Here is a 22835-nt window from a genome sequence, read left to right on the forward strand (position 1 = left end):
GTTCTGCAGTTGGGGAACCACATAAACCTTCCTGCACTCCACTTCGCTCTCCTGCATGTTTGTGTTTACGTATTATATCAAAAATGGTTCAAATGGCTCTGAGCACTATGAGACTTAATATCTGACGTCATCAGTCCCCTAGAACTTAGAACTACTTAAACCTCACTAACCTAAGGACATCACACACATCCATGCCCGAGGCAAGATTCGAACCTGCGAGCGTAGCGGTCGCGCGGTTCCAGACTGAAGCGCCTAGAACCGCTCGGCCACACCGGCTGGCACAGATTATATCGCAATACGTGGAGTGTGATATACTCTTGATATAAGGACAGGAAGTTACTCATGTTTGTTAATAGCCGGAATAAAACTTTTTTCAGTCGTCCATGGATCAATTCATATTTTGAGTGAATAAACTGTATAATTTATGCATAAAACCTCCACCGTCACTCGTAAAAATGGGTCAACGTGTAACCAGTTTAAAAGGGACAGCCGGCCGCGGTGACCATGCGGTTCTAGGCGCTGCAGTCCCGAACCGCGGGACTGCTACGATCGCAGGTTCGAATCCTGCCTCGGGCATGGATGTGTGTGATGTTCTTAGGTTAGTTAGGTTTAAGTCGTTCTAAGTTCTAGGGGACTGATGACCTAAGATGTTGAGTCCCATAGTGCTCAGAGCCATTTTTTAAAAGGGATATAGTGAAGAGCAATGAATTCCGCCTTCATCTTAAACTTGCTGTTATCAAACGGACTTCAGTGAAATCTGGCATAGGGCCTCTGAACTATCCACGTTAAAAGCATGGAGCATGCAAACCGTTTACTTTTTGCTGCTATTTACTATGGAGTACTTCGATTTTTAAGTTCGCGTAAAAGCAGTAACATCTAGAAAAAACTAAAAACACGCAAGGATTATGGGCGTAGTCGGAACAGTATTGGTGTTACTGTTCTGTTTTATCAAGTTTGATACTGACTCGATATTTTGTATGAATGGAAAGATCTGGTCAGTGAGAAAACGACAGCGACACATGTTGGAAGGAGGAATACGGGCTTATGACCCGGTAACATCGAAGGAATTTGATACTGAGGGACTTCCCTATGTTATCTCGAGAGAAAAATAAAAGGGAACCCATTAAAGGGTCCCCCGCGTCGTTTTTTGCACCATCAGTATTAAAATTTTTACCTCACATTAATATTTTGCCCCGCTGATTCTAAAGACAATCGACTATGGAAAAAGGTGGTCCGCTAAAGACCTTTGTGTCTAAATTCTCTGTGACAGAGAGAGAATCCCACTCACTGCTCGACATAGCGAGCGAAGAACGCACGTGCGTCGTGTGGGTGATTCAGGAGTGGTAGTGCACTGCAGATTGTGTCGTGCTTAATCGTAAATTGTTAAAATGATTTTCGAGTCTAAGGGGAAAAGTGGAAACTGTTGCCAGCACTCAACAATTATTATGTAAGCAGTTAGCGTTAATTTTGTTCGTCCTCGGACTGGTCATTTTCAATGCCACACTTTCAGTGCGAAGACGTTATTAATCAAACCCAGAATGTTGGCGCAAAAAAAAGCTGGTGGCTGTTCGCAACGAACCACCACCAAGTCCTGCTTGACGGAATGTATGCATTTGCAGCACCGGCTGAGAATGAGGTATTCAAGTAGACCAACGCAAGCAAACGGTAAGGCTGTTCCTCTAATTCTAGTCCATCGTCATTTCTCTGGCTTACTAACAACGTTTATGTATCAGTTTTCTGAGCTCCTCATGTTACTAGTCAGTAGATATCAAAGTCGTTTGTATTTTCTTGTTAAAGCCCTGGAGCTCGTTCTTAACAGCCAAACCACGGCGTTGTGTGTGCAGAGACAGTTCACTCCACTTTTTGTGCTAGTCGTATGTGTTACATTTTAGTTATTGTTAATGCTACGACAATAGGGCACAAACCCGAACACCTTCCTCGGTATTCGTGTAATTGATTCTGCACGTATCTTATTCTCACTTTCCGAGAGCTTAGAAATGTTGAGGTGGTACCATGCAGCATTAACTACAAAAACGAAGTCAATTATCAATCGAAGACAATTATGTCTCACAAGGGGAGGCCAAGACGTTCGGATCGCGGATTTACTTCAACATTTGTGCACTTCAGTTCATTAGGACAACAGAATGTGCAAGTAGTAAGGAGTACTATTTAGACTATTTCGAGAAAATCGCAAGAGATATTTTACCAGTCAGTAACGTACTGGTGCGTTGTGAACCTGAGCACGGTCGTGTCGTTAGCGTTCAAGCTCCGTGGTCGGTGGATCGTTGGATAGAGTCCCTCTTTTTTTTATTTTTTCAACACAAGCTATATTGTTTTACAGATATTACATTTGAAGGGTAACGTGATGAAAAGCTAGTGTATTAACATGAAATCGTATTGAATTTCCAATGCTATTTGGTTATTTGATAATTTCTATTGTCACAAGAATGATTAGAACCTATTGACTAGCAAAGGACCAAACGGATAACGTTTTCCTGAAAATGTACGCGTGACCTGAATTCAGAAATCGCTTACATCTGCAATCGCGTAGGGTAATGCTTCATACCTGGACGCTTGCCGGCCGAAGTGGCCGCGCGGTTCTGGCGCTGCAGTCTGGAACCGCGAGACCGCTACGGTCGCAGGTTCGAATCCTGCCTCGGGCATGGATGTGTGTGATGTCCTTAGGTTAGTTAGGTTTAACTAGTTCTAAGTTCTAGGGGACTAATGAACTCAGCAGTTGAGTCCCATAGTGCTCAGAGCCATTTGAACCTGGACGCTTCGCTCTGCGGAGACAGATTTCAAGGACGAGGAACAGGCTTGCAAAGCCGAAGACAAACATCGATAAATAAAGGTGTAAATAATTTTATTCAGTAACAGAATGAGTTTCAATATGCCACAGTATGAGACTAACGTACAGTTAATCGCCGGATGTCCTTTCGCCATTCGAAAATTATGTTTTTCATACTGATACGGAAAACGAAACGGCCTCTACTGCATCAAACTGATGCAATTTTTCCGCATGCACAATAAATCCGAGTTTCTAAGGAAAGCAAAGTTCCTTCCGACAATTTGGATGCAAACTATGCGTAACTTCACATTTTTGTAAACATCGGCGCCTAAAACTGGTGATGTACAGTCGAATGTATTTTAAACAGCATCTTCACGAGAAGCGATTTCTCGCTCGTTGTCAACCACGGCTCTCGATGTTGCCTATAGAAATGAAAGTCGCATCATCATTTGTTATAATAACGAAAATTAGTAAACAGCGAAGTAACATTGGAAATTCAGTAAAAATTCAAGCGAATGCAAGTGTCTTTTCATCATATTACCTTTCAAATGTAATATGTATGAAACAATATGACTAGTGTTGAAAAAATATACATTTTAAAAAAAATAAGCGGAATTCGATCCAGCGATCCACCAATTACGGAGCTTTAACGCTAACCACGTGATCGCCACTAACTCGTGCTCACTGACGCGTAAAACTTCTCTTGGGATTTTCTCGAAATCGCCGAAGCAGTACGCCTTACGACTCGCACACTGTGTTGTGTACGAAGTTTGAGGTGAATCCGTGATCCGCAAGTAGTGGCCTGCTCTGGTCAGTTGAAGGAAAGTAATGGATGAAATCCGTTGCCTTGTTCGGTGCATACTCAATGACGTGCCTTGAGTTTTCTCAGCCCTTCTAGTTTTCTCTTAGCGGATGCGACGTTAAGGAAACCATAAAGTAACACAAGTATAGAGAAGTTCCTACACCTCCCATTCAAACCACGCCAGTCGCCGAAGTTGTGTGCTGTTTTTACAGTCGTGTGAAGGCCACTGAAACGTGCAATCGTCGTATTGGTTTCTTTTTTCTAACAGCCGGAGTGCGACACTTTGTCATCGACGTCACATTTACAGCTTTGTGACAGCACGACTCGCTTCTTCCTCAGCTACTACTTACCAAAGCCATTGTTCCACTCTGTGTACAATTGTTTCCGCGACAACAGGAAAAGTTCGACATTTAATTTTTTAAGTCGGGTAGTTACGTAAGTTTTTTTGTGCCTTCTATTGGGTTGGCTGTAGGAACCTGTTCGCCAAAAAACGCTACTTCCTGTGTAAACAGAACTCCGTTAACCGCCCATTTGAACGTTCTCTTGTCTTGTATCAGATTCTTTGTGTAGTAGTGCCAATGGAGATTTGTATCTCGTACAGGAGAAATATCAAACGACTATTTTACGCCTCTACCTTATCCGCTTCTGATCCTCGTTGCCACACATTGTAATAGTAATAATAAATGGCCTTCGTAATTGCACGGTCGCCGTATTACCACGTCAGGTCATGGGGCAGTTCCTGTGCCCAACTGTTCACAAACCACTGATCTCTTAGTTCCCCAGCTCCATGTACACAAACGGGCGAAGTAATACAATCGTTACTGGACTGTTATGCGGGAGGACTGAATTTCAAACATGACCAGTCCCTTCTCTCATCCGTATACAATGAAAGATATAAACTAATATCTTATTTAAAAGAAGGTCCCTGGGGGAAAACAGCTACCTCTGTGGTAAACAGATGTTTCAGTTTAACCACCAAGTGTTTTCACGAGTAACTGTCAACAGATGATGGATAGCGTGACGGATGGCATCAGTAACATGAGAAACTTCTCGGAATGTTAACTTTACTTCATTACCTTCTACAAAGTATTTTCAATGAAATACTTACACAAAAAAGGGCCGATGATGTGGCTCCAGACATTATTTTGCAGAGGAAGGTAATCCACCAAGCACCTAAAATTTTACTGAATTTGTTACTAGATCGGTTTCAAATGTTCATAGCTTCATCGACAATTCTCTGTTCAAGGCGTTAAATTCGTTTCAAGCTATACATAAAAATACGGACGAAGATTCCCAGAAAATGTAAAAGAAATACGTTTTACGCAGTATTCAACGTTTGAACAAGTTGTTGTACGGACTTGAAGCGAGTCATGAGAGCATTTTGATTGAAGGATTTCCTTCCAAAACAAAATGAAACGCGCAGATACGTACCCATTGCAGTCAGCAATTACGTTACGATCCTGACATTACATCTGCCCTTCCCAATGCTCAGTCTCTAATGACATCCATATCGACGGGACGTAAAGGTGCATTTCAGGCCTGTTCGTTTGGTCTGCCTATACAGTATCTTACGAACGGATGCTTCGTCATATAGGCAAATTGTCAGTGGATTTATATTTTCATCCATTTTATTAAATATCTGTTACAACGTCTAAATTGTAAGCAAGGGAAACACCAGCATTAGTCGTATGAATTTGTAACTTTTTTATCATTGGATATGTATTTCAATGACTGAGTGATCATCTTCAGTGCAAGACTAGGTCCTGTGGACTCAATCATGCACAACATGGAATTTAAATGCGTTCGTCTCATTTTCTAGGGCGGTATTTCCCGTCTCCTATAAATATACTGTAGAGCACTTTAACGGCGGTGTGAAACGAGACCTCCTTCAAGCTACAGTCACAGTAAGTATGATTACACATTTTGAGTACGACAATGATCGTTTTTACAAGTATTAATTCACAATGGTAAACTGTTACAGAAGGAAAACAAGAAGAAGTAACGAGAATCAACACACACAACTCAATACTTGACAAGTAAAACACAGACAAGAATTAAATGTTATTTATTCTGGACTGAAGCTCACTTTTTATAACTGCAATAATTACAGGAGCTGCCAGATAAAACAGAAAAAATACCAGCGACTGTGGCGTGTCTTGAGACCACAGCCTGAAGTTACGCACTGTATACTGCGTATAGCTGTCATTAACGCGTTATTCACCTATTGATCAAATAATCTACCACCACATTCAGGGCCACCATTACGGAAAAGAGCTTGCAACGTCGCCGAACACAAATCTGTTGAATCGTGGGCACAGAAGGCCACGGGCTCACAAATAATCGTTCCATGGCGGACAATGATGTGTTTAGCAGATGGATGATGATGATTGAGTCGCTTGGGTGCAACACAGGAGAGGCGCATATCAGCGTATCAGATGCACTAGCATCTTCACGGAACTGTAATATCACGATGAATGTCGTTACGGAACACTATACGACAGCAAGGATCGTCTCTACACAAGGGCACAGTTCTGTCGTTTTGTTATCGAAGTCGTTTTTACAGCTTTGCGCTGTAAAGAGCTGACCCTGCCCTTTGCGAATGCCGTCAGCTATTGCCTGTTACGAACTCGCTTTTCTTTCCGACAGCTGCTATTGTTCGTTATCCCATGACCGAGAAATTGTTTGTTATCGCTAGCGCATGAACTAAATGGAATACTGAACATTTGCTTAATTCGCTTGAGATAAATTACACAGGCCGGCACGATAACTGCAACACGTAATAAATTACGAGATCTGCAGCTTCCGGGGTTTGCAGAATCATACGAAGGTATACGGAAACGCTAGGCTATGAAAGGAAACCTGGAGCAGGCTCGAGAAGAGCAACATCGGCAAGAGACGACTATGAGTTACAACTTCAAATTCTCCGCACGAAATCGACTCCATCAAGCTAAAGGAATTAATATTAGTGAGAGAACCGCCCGAAGAAGGCTACAAGAAGCTGATGTTCACTGCAGATGACTGACACGGCTATAAGAAGCTGATTTTCAATGCAGAAGACTGACAACAAGCCCAGAAGTCACCTAACCATCGCAATGCTGAACTATGTTTCGCAAGAGAATATCGCAGTTCGGGAATACGGCAATGTGAGCAAGTCTTGTACACGCGACAGTCGAGATATTGCTTGCGATAACCTGACAGTAAAGACAGAAGGCATTTTAAGGATGGTTCTCTCATGGTGAGGGCACGAATCAGTAGGACTGCGAGGACGGACTAGATCTTGGTGGACCATATGAGCCTTACAGCACATTGTTGTGTGTTCAGCTAAAGACAGAAAATGCGCATTTTCTGTCGTTAGCCACGCGGGCTAGCCTCAAGGTCTCAGACGCCTGGTCACGGTCAGCGCGACTCCCCCCCGTCCGAGGTTCAAGTCCTCCCTCGGACATGGGTGTGTGTGTGTGTGTTGTCCTTAATATAAGTTAGATTAAGTAGTGGATAAGCTTAGGGATCGATGACCTTAGCAGTTTGGTCCCATACGACCTTGCCACAAATTTCGAATTTGTGTCTTTAGCCCCATTTATTGGCTATGGTTTTTACACTAATGCATGACAATGCACGCCCACAAGTGGCGAGAATTTTAGAAGAGTTGTCGGAGGAACAGGCAATGACTTGGCTTGCCTGACGCCCTGATTTGAATCCTAGGGACCATGGGTAGAAGGTAGAAGAGCTTTTCGGCGCTGCTCACTGACGCTACGGGAGACACTCCTGAAAGAATGAGAGCTAATTCCTCAAAAGGACAGCGCAGCATTAATAAGAAGCATGCCTGAAAGATTCTATGCCGTGACTGGTGCAGGAGGTGGTAATACACGCTTTTGAAGACGCGAAGAGAAGTCATTGAAGAGAAGTGTAGAAAAACCGAAGCAGAGCTTCCTCACAATCTGCTTTAAGTGTGAAACTATTCGTGTCGCTTCAACATCTCTGGCTTAATTAGCTCATAATCGTCTTTTTTCCATTGTTAGACTTCTATATGCGGCCGTACCACAATATCCTATCATAAAATAGGAAAAAATGAAATTTAAAATAATATTTCTCTTTTCATTGAAGTGTTGCGTTTTTCTAGCCTATCAGAGCTGAATCAAGTACGTGAGGCTACTGATTACATATGAAAACACAGAGAGTGAAGTAGTATGACACCTGGACAAACCAATATGTAGGGCATTCCATTGTTTCTGTATCATTGCACATCAATGATTAAACACACGATAGCCGCATGCAACTCATTAACTGCTTCCAGAGGAGTCGGTACTGCAGCAAAACACACTAATCCTGTATGAAAGAAGATGCAGGAGAAACGATTTACCACAATGATGTAACCTAAATCGTGAACAGTGACGCAGGATTGATGGACGAAGTACTCTGCACCGGAATATCTGCTCTAAAACCGTGCATAGGTTTTCAACAAGCAACAAGTTCGGTAGTCGACCGCCTGAAGTTATTCACATTTGCGAAGAATCATGTGTGAACAGAGACAGTTTTCACTTTTAACGAGAGCACTGTTCAAACGTAAGAAAGCGAATCTTCAGGAAACGTTGCTGTAATTCGTCCTTTGAGTAACAGGAAGATCACTGAGCCAATTCCACGTTTAACAGTATCATCCCTTAATAGATCTGGCCTTCGCTGGGAACAACATGAACAATGATATAGTGAAAAATACCGTAGTTTCCCATTCTGCATATACTCAGCACCATACACAACGTGCCGCTGTTTTGAAAAATAACTATCGGCTTTGAAAAGTCATTTTTCAAATTATTTTCCGATCTGACATACCAGAAACTGTAATATTTTGATACACTGATCACATCCTGACCTCAATTGTGCCGCAATTAACTCTGTTGTTCATTAACAATTCCCTCCAGCAAACATACCCCCTGGTTACCGATCATTATTACTCTTCGCCGATGATCTGTTGCCATGAGTTGCATATATTTATCTCGGCACTTTTAATCTATACACAATAAACAACAAATACCTGGAGAACTCATTCCTCCTAACCACACTCCAATACATGTCGGATTCGCACTTTGGCCACATCTCATTTTGGCCCCGAGTACGGACTAATTAAGTTACACCACATCAGCATAGAGCACTCAGGTCAGGGCGCACGGGTTACGCGAATTATCCTCTCATGAGACTCCGTACAGAACTGTGCCCCTTATTTAGTCAACCATCTGTGTTTTCATGGTTCTAGCTAGTCTACTGACGATATTAAGAGCTTAAGCAACTTACAATTTTTTTAAATTAGTAAACCTTATGGGGAACCGCACGTCTTAAACGACATTAGCTGATAATACTCATTCAACTATCCACTTACATAACCGTTGCAGTCAGCATGTAAATTTTTATCTTGTGAAACTTACAAGGCCTATGAGCTTCGCAGCCATCAACGTTCAGAAGCTAATTACCGCAGTCATGCAAGTGAAATGATCCTTTGTAGAAGGTTGGGAGAAACGGAAAGGACGTTAACTTGTCAAAGGGATCCTTCTGACCATCGTCTGTGATGATTCAGTGAAGCTAAGAAGACCGAGCGTACGACTTTATGCAAATAGGTTTTATAAATAATCGTATAAGAACACCGAGCGTACGACTTTATGCAAATAGGTTTTATAAATAATCGTAAGTAATTTGTGCTTAGACAGCGTCCAAGCGTATGTATACAAAATCCATGCAAGATTATTATAAGCTACGTTGGTAGAACATAAGCATAACACGATGACTAGAACTGTGGGCAGAGGGAGGAAGCTGTGGCTGGACACTCCGGAAATGCTGAAATTAATGAATGCTACATCTACATAATACCAGTCTCGTCTGTTCTCTTTCCTACGGCAATTCGGCTTTGAGCTGGGGAAAATTGGCTATCTATATGCCTCTACACGTGTGCTTGTCTCTTTCGTCTTACTCTTACGACAATGGTTGCAACAATTCCCGTATGATACAGTTTCTCTATATGTATTTTCATTTAAGTTCGCCGAACATTTCTGTTACACACTTTATGGGCTACACCGACCAGTTATGATCCTAGCTGTGCGTGTTTGATTCGTTGCCCGTTGTCACGCTTTCTTGAAGACGACTTCAAACACTTTAACAATACAACTGATCGTACTGTGCTCTTTCGTTTGAGATGCACTGCATTTTTCCAGAACGCTTCCACCAGATCTACATCCTCCATTCGTCTCAGTTAATACTGACTCTACGTGATCATTTCAGTACATACTTCTTAGCATTACCACGAAATATGTTACATACTCAGTGCAGGATTAGTGCTTGAACATGTCAGATATTATCGTGTTGTTTCTGTTTGGTGTTGACATCATCTAATATTTTTCCGCATTGAGAGAGAGCTGGGAGTTCTGAAGGACGACGGGGACCGAAACCCACGACCGGTGTGTGGTGGAGCCCAGCGCAGTTGCCAGGGAAAGCAGTGGGTGAGGCCACCCTCACGAACGGATCCCTGGCCGAGGGGGGACACCCCACAGCTACACCTCGCGGCTGTCAGCCGCAGTATTACACAGGACACGAGGCACACGCGAAAACAGCTAAAACCACTTAGGACAGGCGGCGTGTGTAGCTAATGCACCAAGCACCGGAACAGTCGTTATGTGCGCCGACGACAGAAGCGTGGTAATGATTTCGTGCGGGTTCGAAACAACTTTGGTGCTCACTATAAACTGGGGTCGACATCTTGGGCAGTCTAACTCGAATCGATAGTGCGTGTTGCGGTCAGCTGACGGTGGCGCGAGTCAGCTGAGAGGGTGCAGTGCGTGCGGCCGGGTCAGCTGGCGAGTGCGTGCGTGGGCTGACCTTTAGGAGGCGTGGAGGGTGGCAGCTGTGCGCCGGCCCTGGTGGCTGCCATGCCGGGGGCGGCTGCCGCTGCTGCGTGGCGCCCCGCCGTCGTCGCCATGCTCGCACACCTCCGACTAGCGCGCCCGCCGCGCCGCTACGCCGGCGAGCGGCGCCACCGTCGCCCGCCACCCCCTACCGGCAACCACGCGAACCTACCCCGGGCGCGCGCGCGCTGTTTGCCGTTCGCCGGCCGGCCTTCGCTGATCGCCGCTGCGCTGGACCGACGGCCGCTTGTCGTTAACGGGACGTCCAAGGTCGTGCTCCCACTCTCTACCGGAAAGTCCGCTGTCTTTTCAGAATCACGTGCTGTTCCACCAGTCTCAAGTTTTCAGCAGCGCCGGTGTAACAGTAGCGCTTACAATAGAAAGCATTTCTCTTCTTTAAAGAATCTCTCCATGTATGAAGCAGCTTCAAACGGCTGATTAATGACCAGTTACTGTGATAAATATTTGACGCTAAGCATGTAAGCGATAGACGTTTGTTTGGTATTATGTTTGAACTTCGTCGCGGATCGCTAAGTGCTCTCTTTTGGTGCGTATGGGCGGCAAATAGGAGCCAACGAAGCGGTTGGCCGTGGTTGAGATCAGGACTGTCGGCGGTAACATCAAAGCGCTGGCGATGAGATGGGCATGGGACCCAGCACCTAGTGTCGACGCCGGGTCGACTGTTCATTGGTTTAGTAGGGATTTTCTATCTCTGCCGAACGGCTGTATATTTATTGTATAAGAATACTGGAGTACTGAGTGGAATACGGAGACAGCATTGCAGCTGATAGTTTTATTGTGAACGGGAATGTTTATGGGACCTCCCGAACTGCGATTGTAAAACAAACTGAAAAAATTAGGCACTTGGAGGTAAATAAGTGAGCTGCCAGGAAATAATGTGCAAGACGTTCAAAAGAAAGCCGAGTATCTTTTTGTGTAGGTACAGCTCTCCTTTGGTACAACTCGTCTTTGGAAATTTTAGGGCCTGCACAATTCAATAACAACTCAAATTCAAATGGTTCAAATGGCTCTGAGCACTATGGGACTCAACTGCTGATGTCATTAGTCCCCTAGAACTTAGAACTAGTTAAACCTAACTAACCTAAGGACATCACAAACATCCATGCCCGAGGGAGGATTCGAACCTGCGACCGTAGCGGTCTTGCGGTTCCAGACTGCAGCGCCTTTAACCGCGCGGCCGCTTTGGCCGGCAATAACAACTCAATCTGTAGCTCTTATTCGCAAAATAATTTTAAATAGATCATATTCCAACTCAGCTCTAAGGTCTGACAATTTCGTCCCACCACACTTCAAATAGCTCTGAGCACTATGGGACATAACATCTGAGGTCATCAGTCCCCTAGACTTAGAACTACTTAAACCTAACTAAACTAAGGACATCATACACATCAGTGCCCGAGGCAGGATTAGAACCTGCGACCGTAGCAGCAGCGTGGTTCCGGACTGAAGCACCTAGAACCGCTCGGTCACAGCGGCCTGCCACACGAACTGTTCCCCACTTTTTAAAAGTGCGGTCATCCACAAGCGCCGTTCTTCTTCTACTTCTCTTTCTGATGGCCAGCTTCTTGCAGTAAACTAAATGTTGCACATGCGACGAATGCCAAATCCTCTTTTCACTCGTAATATCGGCCAGTGAAATTGTTACATAGGCCTTTCGATGTTTATATGGTCATCTCTCTTGAAGTATATGTCGTACATTGATATTTTCCACGCATACTGAGAGGTATATACGAATACGGTCTGCGAAGTGTGTTGCGACTAGACTTAGTAATAGGGAAGTAATGAAACGTCATGACCGATAATCAAGTTTTAGTGAAGAAAAAAAAAAAACAGTAGAAGGCGATGACACTCTTCATTTCACCATTTTGTGGAGACTGACTGTGAGAACAAGTTTCACAAAGATTCGAAGTTACTGTATGTCCAAAGATTGATGGAAGTCGTTAAGTGTTTTCATTCCCAAAGACTGGGTGAATGAAATCTAAGTAATCTGCGCGTTGTGAGCTACGCTGTCTCAGCGTACACAGTTTCTAACTGTGGTACTTGTCTTACGGTGTTGGATCTTTGACATAAGATAATGAGTCGATTGTGAGAACATTTTACATTTTTAAATTCTGGCAGTAATGACAGTATACAAAAACTGAAAATAAAATTTTCGTTGCTCCTGGAAGCATTTACATGGGCAAACTGCAAATGGAACCATGAAGCATGTTGATCGGTTAGTAATATACTGGGTGTCCCAGGTCACGACGAATGGTATGATAACCGATTTGTACTGATTATGAACTCATCAGCAGACGAACTGATGAAAGAGAAAGAAAGGAGGAATAGGGCAGAAAAATACCAGGAAACTAAATTACGGATCTAATTTCTGGACAAAACTCTACGTACTTTAAAAACACCCCCTACATAGAAACTTGTGAACTGAGCAACTGCGTATAGAAGGTAATGTCGTCTGTTATTTAATCTCCTCGTAATTTACTCAAGAATAAAGGAGCGAAGTCGAGTTAAATCAGGCAATGCAGAGCGAATTAGTTCAGGAACTGACGCTAAAAACTGTTTATGAGTTCTGTTAATGGCAATGGGCGAAGCAGAGAGGACGTAACTGGCTCTAGCAAGAAAACCATTTCCGAAAAAAAGGAAAACCTTTTTAACATTAAATGTACTTTCATATGTTCGGTAGCTTTTTCGGAACTTATTTAGAGTTTATCCTTGTATGGAAGTGACACGTGGATAAGAAGCATTTTAGACGAGAAGGGAATACTAGCTTTTGAAACGTGTAGAGCAGATAATCAATGAAGCGGTACTGAATGGGAATGAGGGAAAGGAATTTGTGGCACAACTTCACTAAATGATAGGATCTGTAATAAAAAAATTTGCACGAATGTCACTCACTGTGTTTCTCTAAGCCGTTATGCCGAGTTTGTCTGATAGAAAGTACCCACAGTCCCATAAATATTCGGGAAGTATAAATGTAGATGCAGATCAAAACGCACACCAAACAGCATCACCCGGACATCTCGATGGCAGCCACCTGAACATTGTCATTTTTTGTTTTTTTTTTTTTTTTATTTCGTTAACGTGCTTTAGAGCGATTAAGTTTCTTCCAGACAATAATTACGTACCCAACAGTAAAGAGCATAAACTGGAAGATGTTTTTAGAATCTCACGTCTCGTCGAAGTGACGTACAGACAGATCACAAGCACAACTGGACAACTGAGAGGAAGTGTATCGGCGCCCAGCTTGTTCAAAGAGCCACCGTGGCATTCTTCACAAGTGATTTAGAGGACTCTCGCCAGAGCTACAGCATCTTGATGACTCTCTAACAAACTTCTTGTCTTCTGCCATTCAAGTCTCTTATCTTCAAGTTCCACGTACTTCGAAGACGTCAGAACGGTACTCACTGTGTTGATGTGCTCTTAAAGCGGCGTGTGTCTGCGTTTCATTAATGGAGAACATTAACTGGTACGTGAGAAGACAGCATGCTCGTAGATGTGAGGGTAATACGAGCCGACAAATCTTATGCCGCACGAAAATAAGATGTTAAGTTTAAACACTAAGTGCGTTCTACTATGGTTGCTGCATGCTTGTCACCCTACGACAGCGAACAGCTCTAAGACACGCAGAAATACAGAAAGAGGGAAACAGAGAATCTACACGAAAACGTCGAGGACTTCAGCACGTATGATCGTAAATGATTCATTTGGGTTAGATGCAATGGAAATTATGCGTGAAAACTGCGATGGTTCGGGAAGGGTAGACTGTCAAGAGATGCTACACGCTCCGGTTAGACGCTAAAGGGTGCGTTGTAGCGAGTCAGAATTAGTTTTTACAACAGGATTGGTGTGTACTGCTGAATTTAAGGTTCATTATTGTGCTTCTTTATAAGAACTAGTGGTAAGTAATAGATAGATGCTAACGACTTACACTGAAGTGACAGAAGACATGGGATACCTTCTAACATGGTGTCGCAGCAACTCTACGTGGCACGGACTCAACAAGTCGTTCGAACTCCTCTGCAGAAATATTGACCGATAATGCTCTTTAGTCGTCCATAATTGCGAAAGTGTCGCTGGTGCAGGAATTTGTGCACGAATTGACCTCCCGATTACGTCCCATAAATATTCGATGGGATTCGTGACTGTTCAAACCAGCTGTGAACAATTGTGGTCCGTTAAGATGTTTGGGAACGAAGTCCATGAATTGCTGCAAATGTTCTCCAAGAAGCCGAATGTAACATTTCCTAGTCCATGATCTGTTCAGCTGGACCAAAGGATCCGGTTCATTCCATGTAAACACAGACCACAACATTGTGGAGCCACCCCATGGCCTCGTGAGGTCTGCGCCACACGCCGCAGTCCTCGATCGTTATGCGAAGACCTTCGGCCAATGCTTTGTCCTTGATGACAGATGACGCCTGAAATTTCATATTCTTGGCACTCTTCACACTGTGGATCTCGGAATACTGAATTCCTTAACGCTTTCCGAAAGTACATGGCCCATGCGTCTAGATCTAACTACCATTCTGCGTTCGAAGTCTGTTAATTTTCCGTCGTGCGGCCATTACCGCGTAGGGAACCTTTTCACATGAATGACTTTAGTACAAATGACAGCTCCGCCAATGCACAGCCCTTTTATACCTTGCATACGCGAGACTACCGCCATCTGTACACTGCATATCGCTATACCATGATTTTTGTCACCGCAGTTTACAATTATACGATATCACTTCTGATGCTTCATATTTACACTACTGGCCATTAAAATTGCTACACCACGAAGATGATGTGCTACAGACGCGAAATTTAACGGACAGGAAGAAGATGCTGTGATATGCAAATGATTAGCTTTTCAGAGCATTCACACAAGGTTGGCACCGGTGGCGTCACCTACATCTTGCTTACATGACGAAAGTATCCAACCGCTTTCTCACACACAAAAAGCAGTTGACCGGCGTTGCCTGGAGAAACATTGTTGTGATGCCTCTTTACAGAGGAGAAATGCGTACCATCACGTTTCCGACTTTGATACAGGTCGGATTGTAGCCTATTGCGATTGCGGTTTGTCGTATCGCGACATTGCTGCTCGCGTTGGTCGAGATCCAGTGACTGTTAAGAGAATATGACAATGCATCACAGACAGGAGGGCCTGCGATGGTGTACTTAACGACGAACCTGGGTGCACGAATGGCAAAACGTCATTTTCTCGGATGAATCCAGGTTCTGTTTACAGCATCATGATGGTCGCGTCCGTGTTTGGCGACGTCGCGGTGAACGCACATTGGAAGCGTGTATTCGTCATCGCCATACTGGCCTATCACCCGGCGTGATGGTATGGGGTGCCATTGGTTACACGTCTCGGTCACCTCTTGTTCGCATTGATGGCACTTTGAACGGTGGACGTTACATTTCAGATGTGTTATGACTCGTGGCTCTACCCTTCATTTGATCCCTGCGAAACCCTACATTTTAGCAGGATAATGCACGAGCGCATGTTGCAGGTCCTGTACGGGCCTTTCTAGATACAGAAAATCTTCGACTGCAGCCCTGGCCAGCACATTCTCCAAATCTCTCACCAACTGAAAACGTCTGGTCAATGGTGGCCGAGCAACTGCCTCGTCACAATACGTCAGTCACTACTCTTGATGAACTGTGGTATCGTGTTGAAGCTGTATGGGCAGCTGTACCTGTACATGCCATCCAAGCTCTGTTTGACTCAATGTCCAGACGTATCAAGGCCGTTATTACGGGCAGAGGTGGTTGTTCTGGGTACTGATTTCTCAGGATCTGTGCACCCAAATTGCGTGAAAATGTAATCACATGTCAGTTCTAGTCCAATATATTTGTCCAATGAATACCCGTTTATTATCTGCATTTCTTCTTGGTGCAGCAATTTTAATCGCCATTAGTGTATATACGTGGGATCCCTCAATGGTAGCATCGTTCCTTTCAAATACCAATGCGCTTGTTGCACAGCTGTGACGACACGCGACACATGTTACAATGCCCAGGGCGTCTGACGAGCGTGAGTAGAGTTCACTGTGACCAGCGAACTCGAGCCGAGGCTCGATCTGTTCCCAAGGACGAAGCTAGGTGTTACGCAGTGCACTACGGATGCACGCAGCCTGTGACCTTAACTCGCAGGACAATACTGCAACCGATAGCGCGCGTGACAGATTCCAAAATTTGCTGCGCGAACCCGCGGGTGTGAAGTCGGGGTGGTTCGCGACCTGCGACCTCGCCGGACGTAATCTGTATTGAGTGCGATGAGAAGCGCGTCCCCGGGGCGCAGTAGCGGCGCTGTTGATAGCCGGCGGCGATCCCAGCGGACGCGTTATCACGTCGTGCGACCCGACCTGCTGCCCGATAAACACACGGGGGCCGCAGGCGTGTTTCCGGCGAACTGTCCGGAAGCGGCAGCCGGGCTGCCGATGTTATCGCTGCCGGCCGCAGACACCGACGATCGCGCTCACGGCAGCTAGGACGCTTTGGCAGTTTCAGGTAGGAAACTTCCTGGCAGATTAAAACTGTGTGTCCGACCGAGACTCGAACTCGGGACCTTTGCCTTTCGCGGGCAAGTGCTCTACCAACTGAGCTACCGAAGCACGACTCACGCCCGGTACTCACAGCTTTACTTCTGCCAGTATCTCCTCTCCTACCTTCCAAACTTTACAGAAGCTCTCCTGCGAACCCTGCAGAACTAGCACTCCTGAAAGAAAGGATACTGCGGAGACATGGCTTAGCCACAGCCTGGGGAGTGTTTCCAGAATCCGCTGCAGAATGAAAATCTCATTCTGGAGGTTCAGGTAGATTCCGAGCGACACAAAAATCTAGGTACATAAACAGCGTCAAATTAAAGCGGGAACCCAAGTTACCTCTATGACTATCGCCACTACCCCAATCATTAGGATGTAAAAAGTTTACTGCCAGTTGTGCCTCGCACACTTTTCTAGATTCTGGGCCAATGGTTTTCAAACTGCGGGCTAAATCAGGTATCGGGTGAGGCCCGCGTTTCACAGCCGTATTTTACGAGAGCAATTGAAGAAGTAATAGCAAGCTGTTGTTGTTGTTGTTGTTGTTGTGGTCTTCAGTCCAGAAACTGGTTTGATGCAGCTCTCCATGCTACTCTATTCTGTGCAAGGTTCTTGATCTCCCAGTACCTACTGGAACCTACATCATTCTGAATCTGCTTAGTGTATTCATCTCTTGGTCTCCCTCTACGATTTTTACCCTCCAGGCTGCCCTCCAATGCTAAATTTGTGATCCCTTGATGACTCAGAACATGTCCTGCCAACCGGTCCCTTCTTGTCAAGTTGTGCCACAAACTCCTCCCCAATTTTATTAAATACCTCCTCATTAGTTATGTGATCTACCCGTCTAATATTGAGCATTCTTCTGTAGCACCACATTTAGAAAGCTTCTATTCTCTTCTTGTCTAAACTATTCATCGTCCACGTTTCACTTCCATAAATGGCTACACTCCATACAAATACTTTCAGAAACGACTTCCTGACACTTAAATGTATACTCGATGTTAACAGATTTCTCTTCTTCAGAAACGCTTTCCTTGCCATTGCCAGTCTACATTTTATATCCTCTCTACTTCGACCATCATCAGTTATTTTGCTCCCCAAATAGGAAAACTCCTTTACTACTTTAAGTGTCTCATTTCATAATCTAATTCCCTCAGCATCACCCGACTTAATTAGACTAATCTCGTTTTGCTTTTGTTGATGTTCATCTTGTATCCCCGTTTCAAGACACTGTCTATTCCGTTCAACTGCTCTTCCAAGTCCTATGCTGTCTCTGACAGAATTACAATGTCATCGGCGAAGCTCAAAGTTTTTATTTCTTCTCCCTGGATTTTAATTCCTACTCCGAACTTTTCTTTTGTTTCCTTTACTGCTTGCGCAATATACAGATTGAATAACATCGATATAGGCTACAACCCTGTCTCACTCGCTTCCCAACCACTGGTTCCTTTCATGTCCCTTGACTCTTCTAACTGCCATCTGGTTTCTGCACAAATTGTAAATAGCATTTCGCCCCCTGTATTTTACCCCTGCCACATTCAGGATTTGAAAGAAAGCTATCAGTATAAAATGGAATTAATACGTCAAGAATTTGAAACTTCCAGGATGTGAAGATGCATTCTTTGACAAAGTTCCGGCATATGGCGACAGATGACACGACAAGCTGAATAGGAAAGACAGTTGAAACAAAATGGCCGTGTTTCTGTGTAGAGGAACAGCGAGCAGCAATAGGATTCTTGTGGTCGCAGGGGATAAAACCTCGATAAAACCATAGAAGGATGTTTAAAGGATATGGAGATAGCTGCATTAATGAGAAAAGAGTGTACGAGTGAGTAGATGTCTTTAGAAGTGGACGTGTGCCAATCGAACATGTGCAACGCTCTGGTCGTCCCTGTACGGCCGTTACTGACGAGAATTTGAGATGCGTTGACGCCATGATCCGTGAGAACCGGATTACCTCTGTAGAAGCTGTAGCCAGTTAACTGAGTATCAGCGTCAGATCCGCTCATACCATTATTGACCGCCCCCGTTAGCTGAATGGTCAACGTGACGGATTGTTAATCCTTTGGACCCGGGTTCGATTCCCGGCTGGGTCGGAGAATTTTCTTCGACCAGGGACTGGGTGTTCTGCTGTCATCATCCTATCATCCTCATCGACTGCAGGTCGCCGAAGTGGCGCCAAATTGAAAGACCGGCACCCAACGAACGGCCTGGCCGACGGAGGGCTCTAGCCATACGATTAAATAAATAAATACCATTGTTAGTAAGGTTCTCAAGTACCGATTCTTGTGTACAAGATAGGTGCCTTGGGTGTACATTGTTGAACAGAAAATTGTGTGTGCTCGTGCGACGTAACGCTGAAGGACTCGACTTTCTGACACGTATCTTCACAGACGGAAAGGTGAGTGCATCACTATGAACAGAAAGCAAGAGTGTCTTCATAATGGTGACACACATCATCTCCAGCCACGAAGAAATCAAAATCTCAGCCGTCTACAGGAAAAGTCTTCTTCACCCTCTTCCGAGATATGAATGGGCCGATTTTGGAGCACCATTAGCTACGAGACGAAACAGCGAATAGTGCCCAGTACAGCGCCATGTTCGAGAATGAGCTAAAGCCAGCAACACGGAGCCGTCGCAGAGGTTTTCCATCAAGAGGCGTTTTTCTCCTTCACGACAGCGCGCGCCCCTCTACCGTCCCTGCAACTATTGCCGTCATTCGGTGATTGAGATTTCAGGTCGTACTGCATCCCTCATACAGCCCTGATCTCACTCCTTCGGATTACCATGAGTTTGGACCCCTGGAGAAAGCTCTCAAACAACGATGATTGAAAAGTGATGATGAGGTTAACGAAGCGGTGCATTCTTGACAGCGGGCACAACAGAAAATCTTTTATTTGACTGTAATAGGAAAGTTGGTGTAACGGTGTGAGAAGTTTATCGAAAAGGAGGCTTGAAAAACATCTTGTTTGCATTTGTAAGTGAAATACATGCTTCGCAAAAAAATAGTTTGTTACTTTTTGAATCACTCTCGTATAATAATATGCATCTAGCAACTAACGGCTGAGTCCGAGAATGTCAACTAACTTTAAGAGCCTCTTAAGAGTGTAGTTTTCCTGCTGGTAACAAACAAAAATACTTAGACATTAACAGTTCACGATGTGTTTATTTGCAATTGACGTTGATGAATTCGCCCGTGAGCTAACTGAAGTGGGTCCTTACGTCAGGGGCAGACGGGTAAGAGGCGCACACACTATAGGGTTAGAGAATGTGGGAGGAGGAATGTTTTTTTGTTTGTCTTCCAGTACTGTCAACTCACTGGCGCATGTGCCTCGTATAGATGATCTCGATTGGTACAAATTTCTAACGAAAGTGACACGGTTTCGTGAATTCGCTCCTTACAGAGACGAGCGTCTTCAGATGCAGCACATATTTGTAACAAGGAATATAAAATCAAATTAAGGCTGTTGTATTACGAAGCAGTAGATAGAAGAAAAGTGACAACATGTGGTACACGTTTGGGATCGTATCTGGTATTGCATAATGCACTTAAATATAAATTCAATTACTATTCTTAATCAATTTATCATCTGCTCACACTGATTACACCACAACACTTCCTCAAGCAATTACAGTGTCACAGCTTTGGGGTCACTATGGGTGTCAGTCTTATAAAGCTAAGGACAGTCTGCTGTAAATCTGCTGTAAGTGTACGGAACGGCGCCGACTTCTAACGATCAGTACTTGTGGCGGCCAGCTTAATGCATCCTTACTACAGCTAGTCTATAGAGGGCTGATACACTAATTTATATAGGCTACCAACGAAAAAAGCATGCCAATTTGAAAGAACGCAAAATTTCCAAGACTGAAAGTTTTACAGAAGCTCGAAATATGGCGCGTACTTCAATGTGAGATGCTTTTAATAATTTGCACAACTAAATTCTGTCTCGGAATCTGGCAGAAAACCCAAAGAGATTCTGGTCATACATAAAGCACACCAGTGGCAAGACGCAATCAATACCTTCACTGCGCGATAACAACGGTGAAGTCACTGATGACGGTGCCACTGAAGCAGAGTTATTAAACACTCCTTCACCAAAGACGACGAAGTAAATATTCCTAAATTCCAATCAAGAACAACTGTCAAGATGCGAAACATAGAAGTAGGTATCCTCGGAGTAACGAAACAGCTTAAATCACTTAATGAAGGCAAGGCCTCCGGTCCAGATTGTATATCAGTCAGGTCCCTCTCAGAGTATGCTGATAAAATAGCTCCACATTTAGCGATTATATACAAGCACTCGCTCACAGATAGATCCGTACCTAAAGACTGAAAAACTGCTCAAGTCACACCAATACCCAAAAAGGGAAGTAGGAGTAATCATTAACGTCGATTTGCAGTAGGGATTTGGAACATATACCGTATTCGAACATTATGAAGTACCTCGAAGAAAACGATTGATTGACAAACAGTCAGCACGGTTTCAAGAAATATCGTTCTTGAGAAACACAACTAGCTCTTTATACTCACGAAGTAATAAGTACTATCGACAGGGGATGTCAAATTGATTCCATATTTTTAGATTTCCAGAAGGCTTTCGACACCATTCCTCACAAGCGTCTTCTAACCAAACTGCGTGCCTAAGGAATATCGCCTCAGTTGTGCGACTGGATTCGTGATTTCCTGTCAGAAAGTTCACAGTTTGTAGTAATAGACGGAAAGTCATTGGGTAAAACAGACGTAATATCCGGCGTTCCCGAAGGAAGTGTTATAGGCCCTCTACTGTTCCTGATCTATATTAACGATATTGGAGACAATCTGAGTAGCCGTCTTAGATTGTTTGCAGATGATGCTGTCATTTACAGTCTTGTAAAGTCATCAGAAGATCAAAACGACTTGCAAAATGATTTAGATAAGATATCTGTATGGTGCGAAAAGTGGCGATTCACCCTGAATAAGGAAAAGTGTGAAGTTATTCACATGAGTACTAAAAGAAATCAGCTAAATTTCGATTACGTGATAAGTCACACAAATCTGAAGACTGTAAATTCCACTAAATACTTAAGGATTACAATTACAAATAACCTAAATTGGAACTATCACATAGATAATATTGTAGGTAGAGCAAACCAAAGACTGCGATTCATTGGCACAACACTCGGAAGCACTTGTCCGCCCTATCCTGGAGTATTACTGTGAGGTGTGGGATCCGCATCAGGTGGGACTGACGGATGATATCGAAAAAGTACAAAGAAGGGCAGCTCGTTTTGTATTATCGCGAAATAGGGGAGATAGTGTCACAGACATGATACGTGAATTGGAGTGGCAATCATTAAAACAAAGGCGTTTTTCGTTGCGACGAGATCTTCTCATGAAATTTCAATCATCAGTTTTATCCTCCGATTGCGAAAACATTCTGTTGGCACCCACCTACATAGGGAAAAATGATCATCACGATAAAATAAGGGAAATCAGGGCTCGTACAGAAAAAATTAAGTGCTCGTTTTCCCGCGTGCCGTTCGAGAGTGGAACGGTAGAGAGACAGCTTGAAGGTGGTTCATTGAAACCTCTGCCAGGCACTTTATTGTGAATAGCAGAGTAATCACGTAGCTGTAGTATCTTGTAGTAGTAAGATCGTTACATATGCGTCCACAGGTGCCGCCACAGAATGTCAGTATTGGCTCCTGATCACGGTAGTTTGACGACCACTGCTCTAGGTCCTTGCCAGCATCGCAGTGTGTTCTCCAATATACCCAGTCGTACGAATTAAGAATTGCGACCGACCAGCTGCGGTTCCGCCCGTTCCGGAGGA

General features: G+C 44.1%; 1 protein-coding gene and 1 non-coding gene across 10 annotated transcripts in view; both read right to left on the reverse strand.

Moving 5' to 3' along the window:
- The window catches only part of LOC124776660 (nuclear receptor coactivator 7), a 703675-nt gene that overhangs the window by 431819 nt on the left and 249021 nt on the right, over positions 1-22835 (reverse strand). Inside the window, exon 1 of one of the 9 annotated variants that reach the window (XM_047251760.1) lies at positions 10446-10556. The exons of the other annotated variants lie outside the window; for them this stretch is intronic. Within the exon in view, the coding sequence (XP_047107716.1) occupies positions 10446-10545 (100 nt within the window). The 5' untranslated portion in view covers positions 10546-10556. Of the gene's footprint in view, positions 1-10445; positions 10557-22835 lie in introns of those variants that run through there. 9 annotated transcript variants of the gene reach the window in all.
- Positions 17020-17094, reverse strand: Trnas-cga. Its single transcript has one exon. It is a non-coding gene; the product is annotated as a tRNA-Ser (tRNA).

Source organism: Schistocerca piceifrons, chromosome 2, assembly GCF_021461385.2.
Source record: "Schistocerca piceifrons isolate TAMUIC-IGC-003096 chromosome 2, iqSchPice1.1, whole genome shotgun sequence".
In the NCBI taxonomy this organism is placed as follows: domain Eukaryota; kingdom Metazoa; phylum Arthropoda; class Insecta; order Orthoptera; family Acrididae; genus Schistocerca; species Schistocerca piceifrons.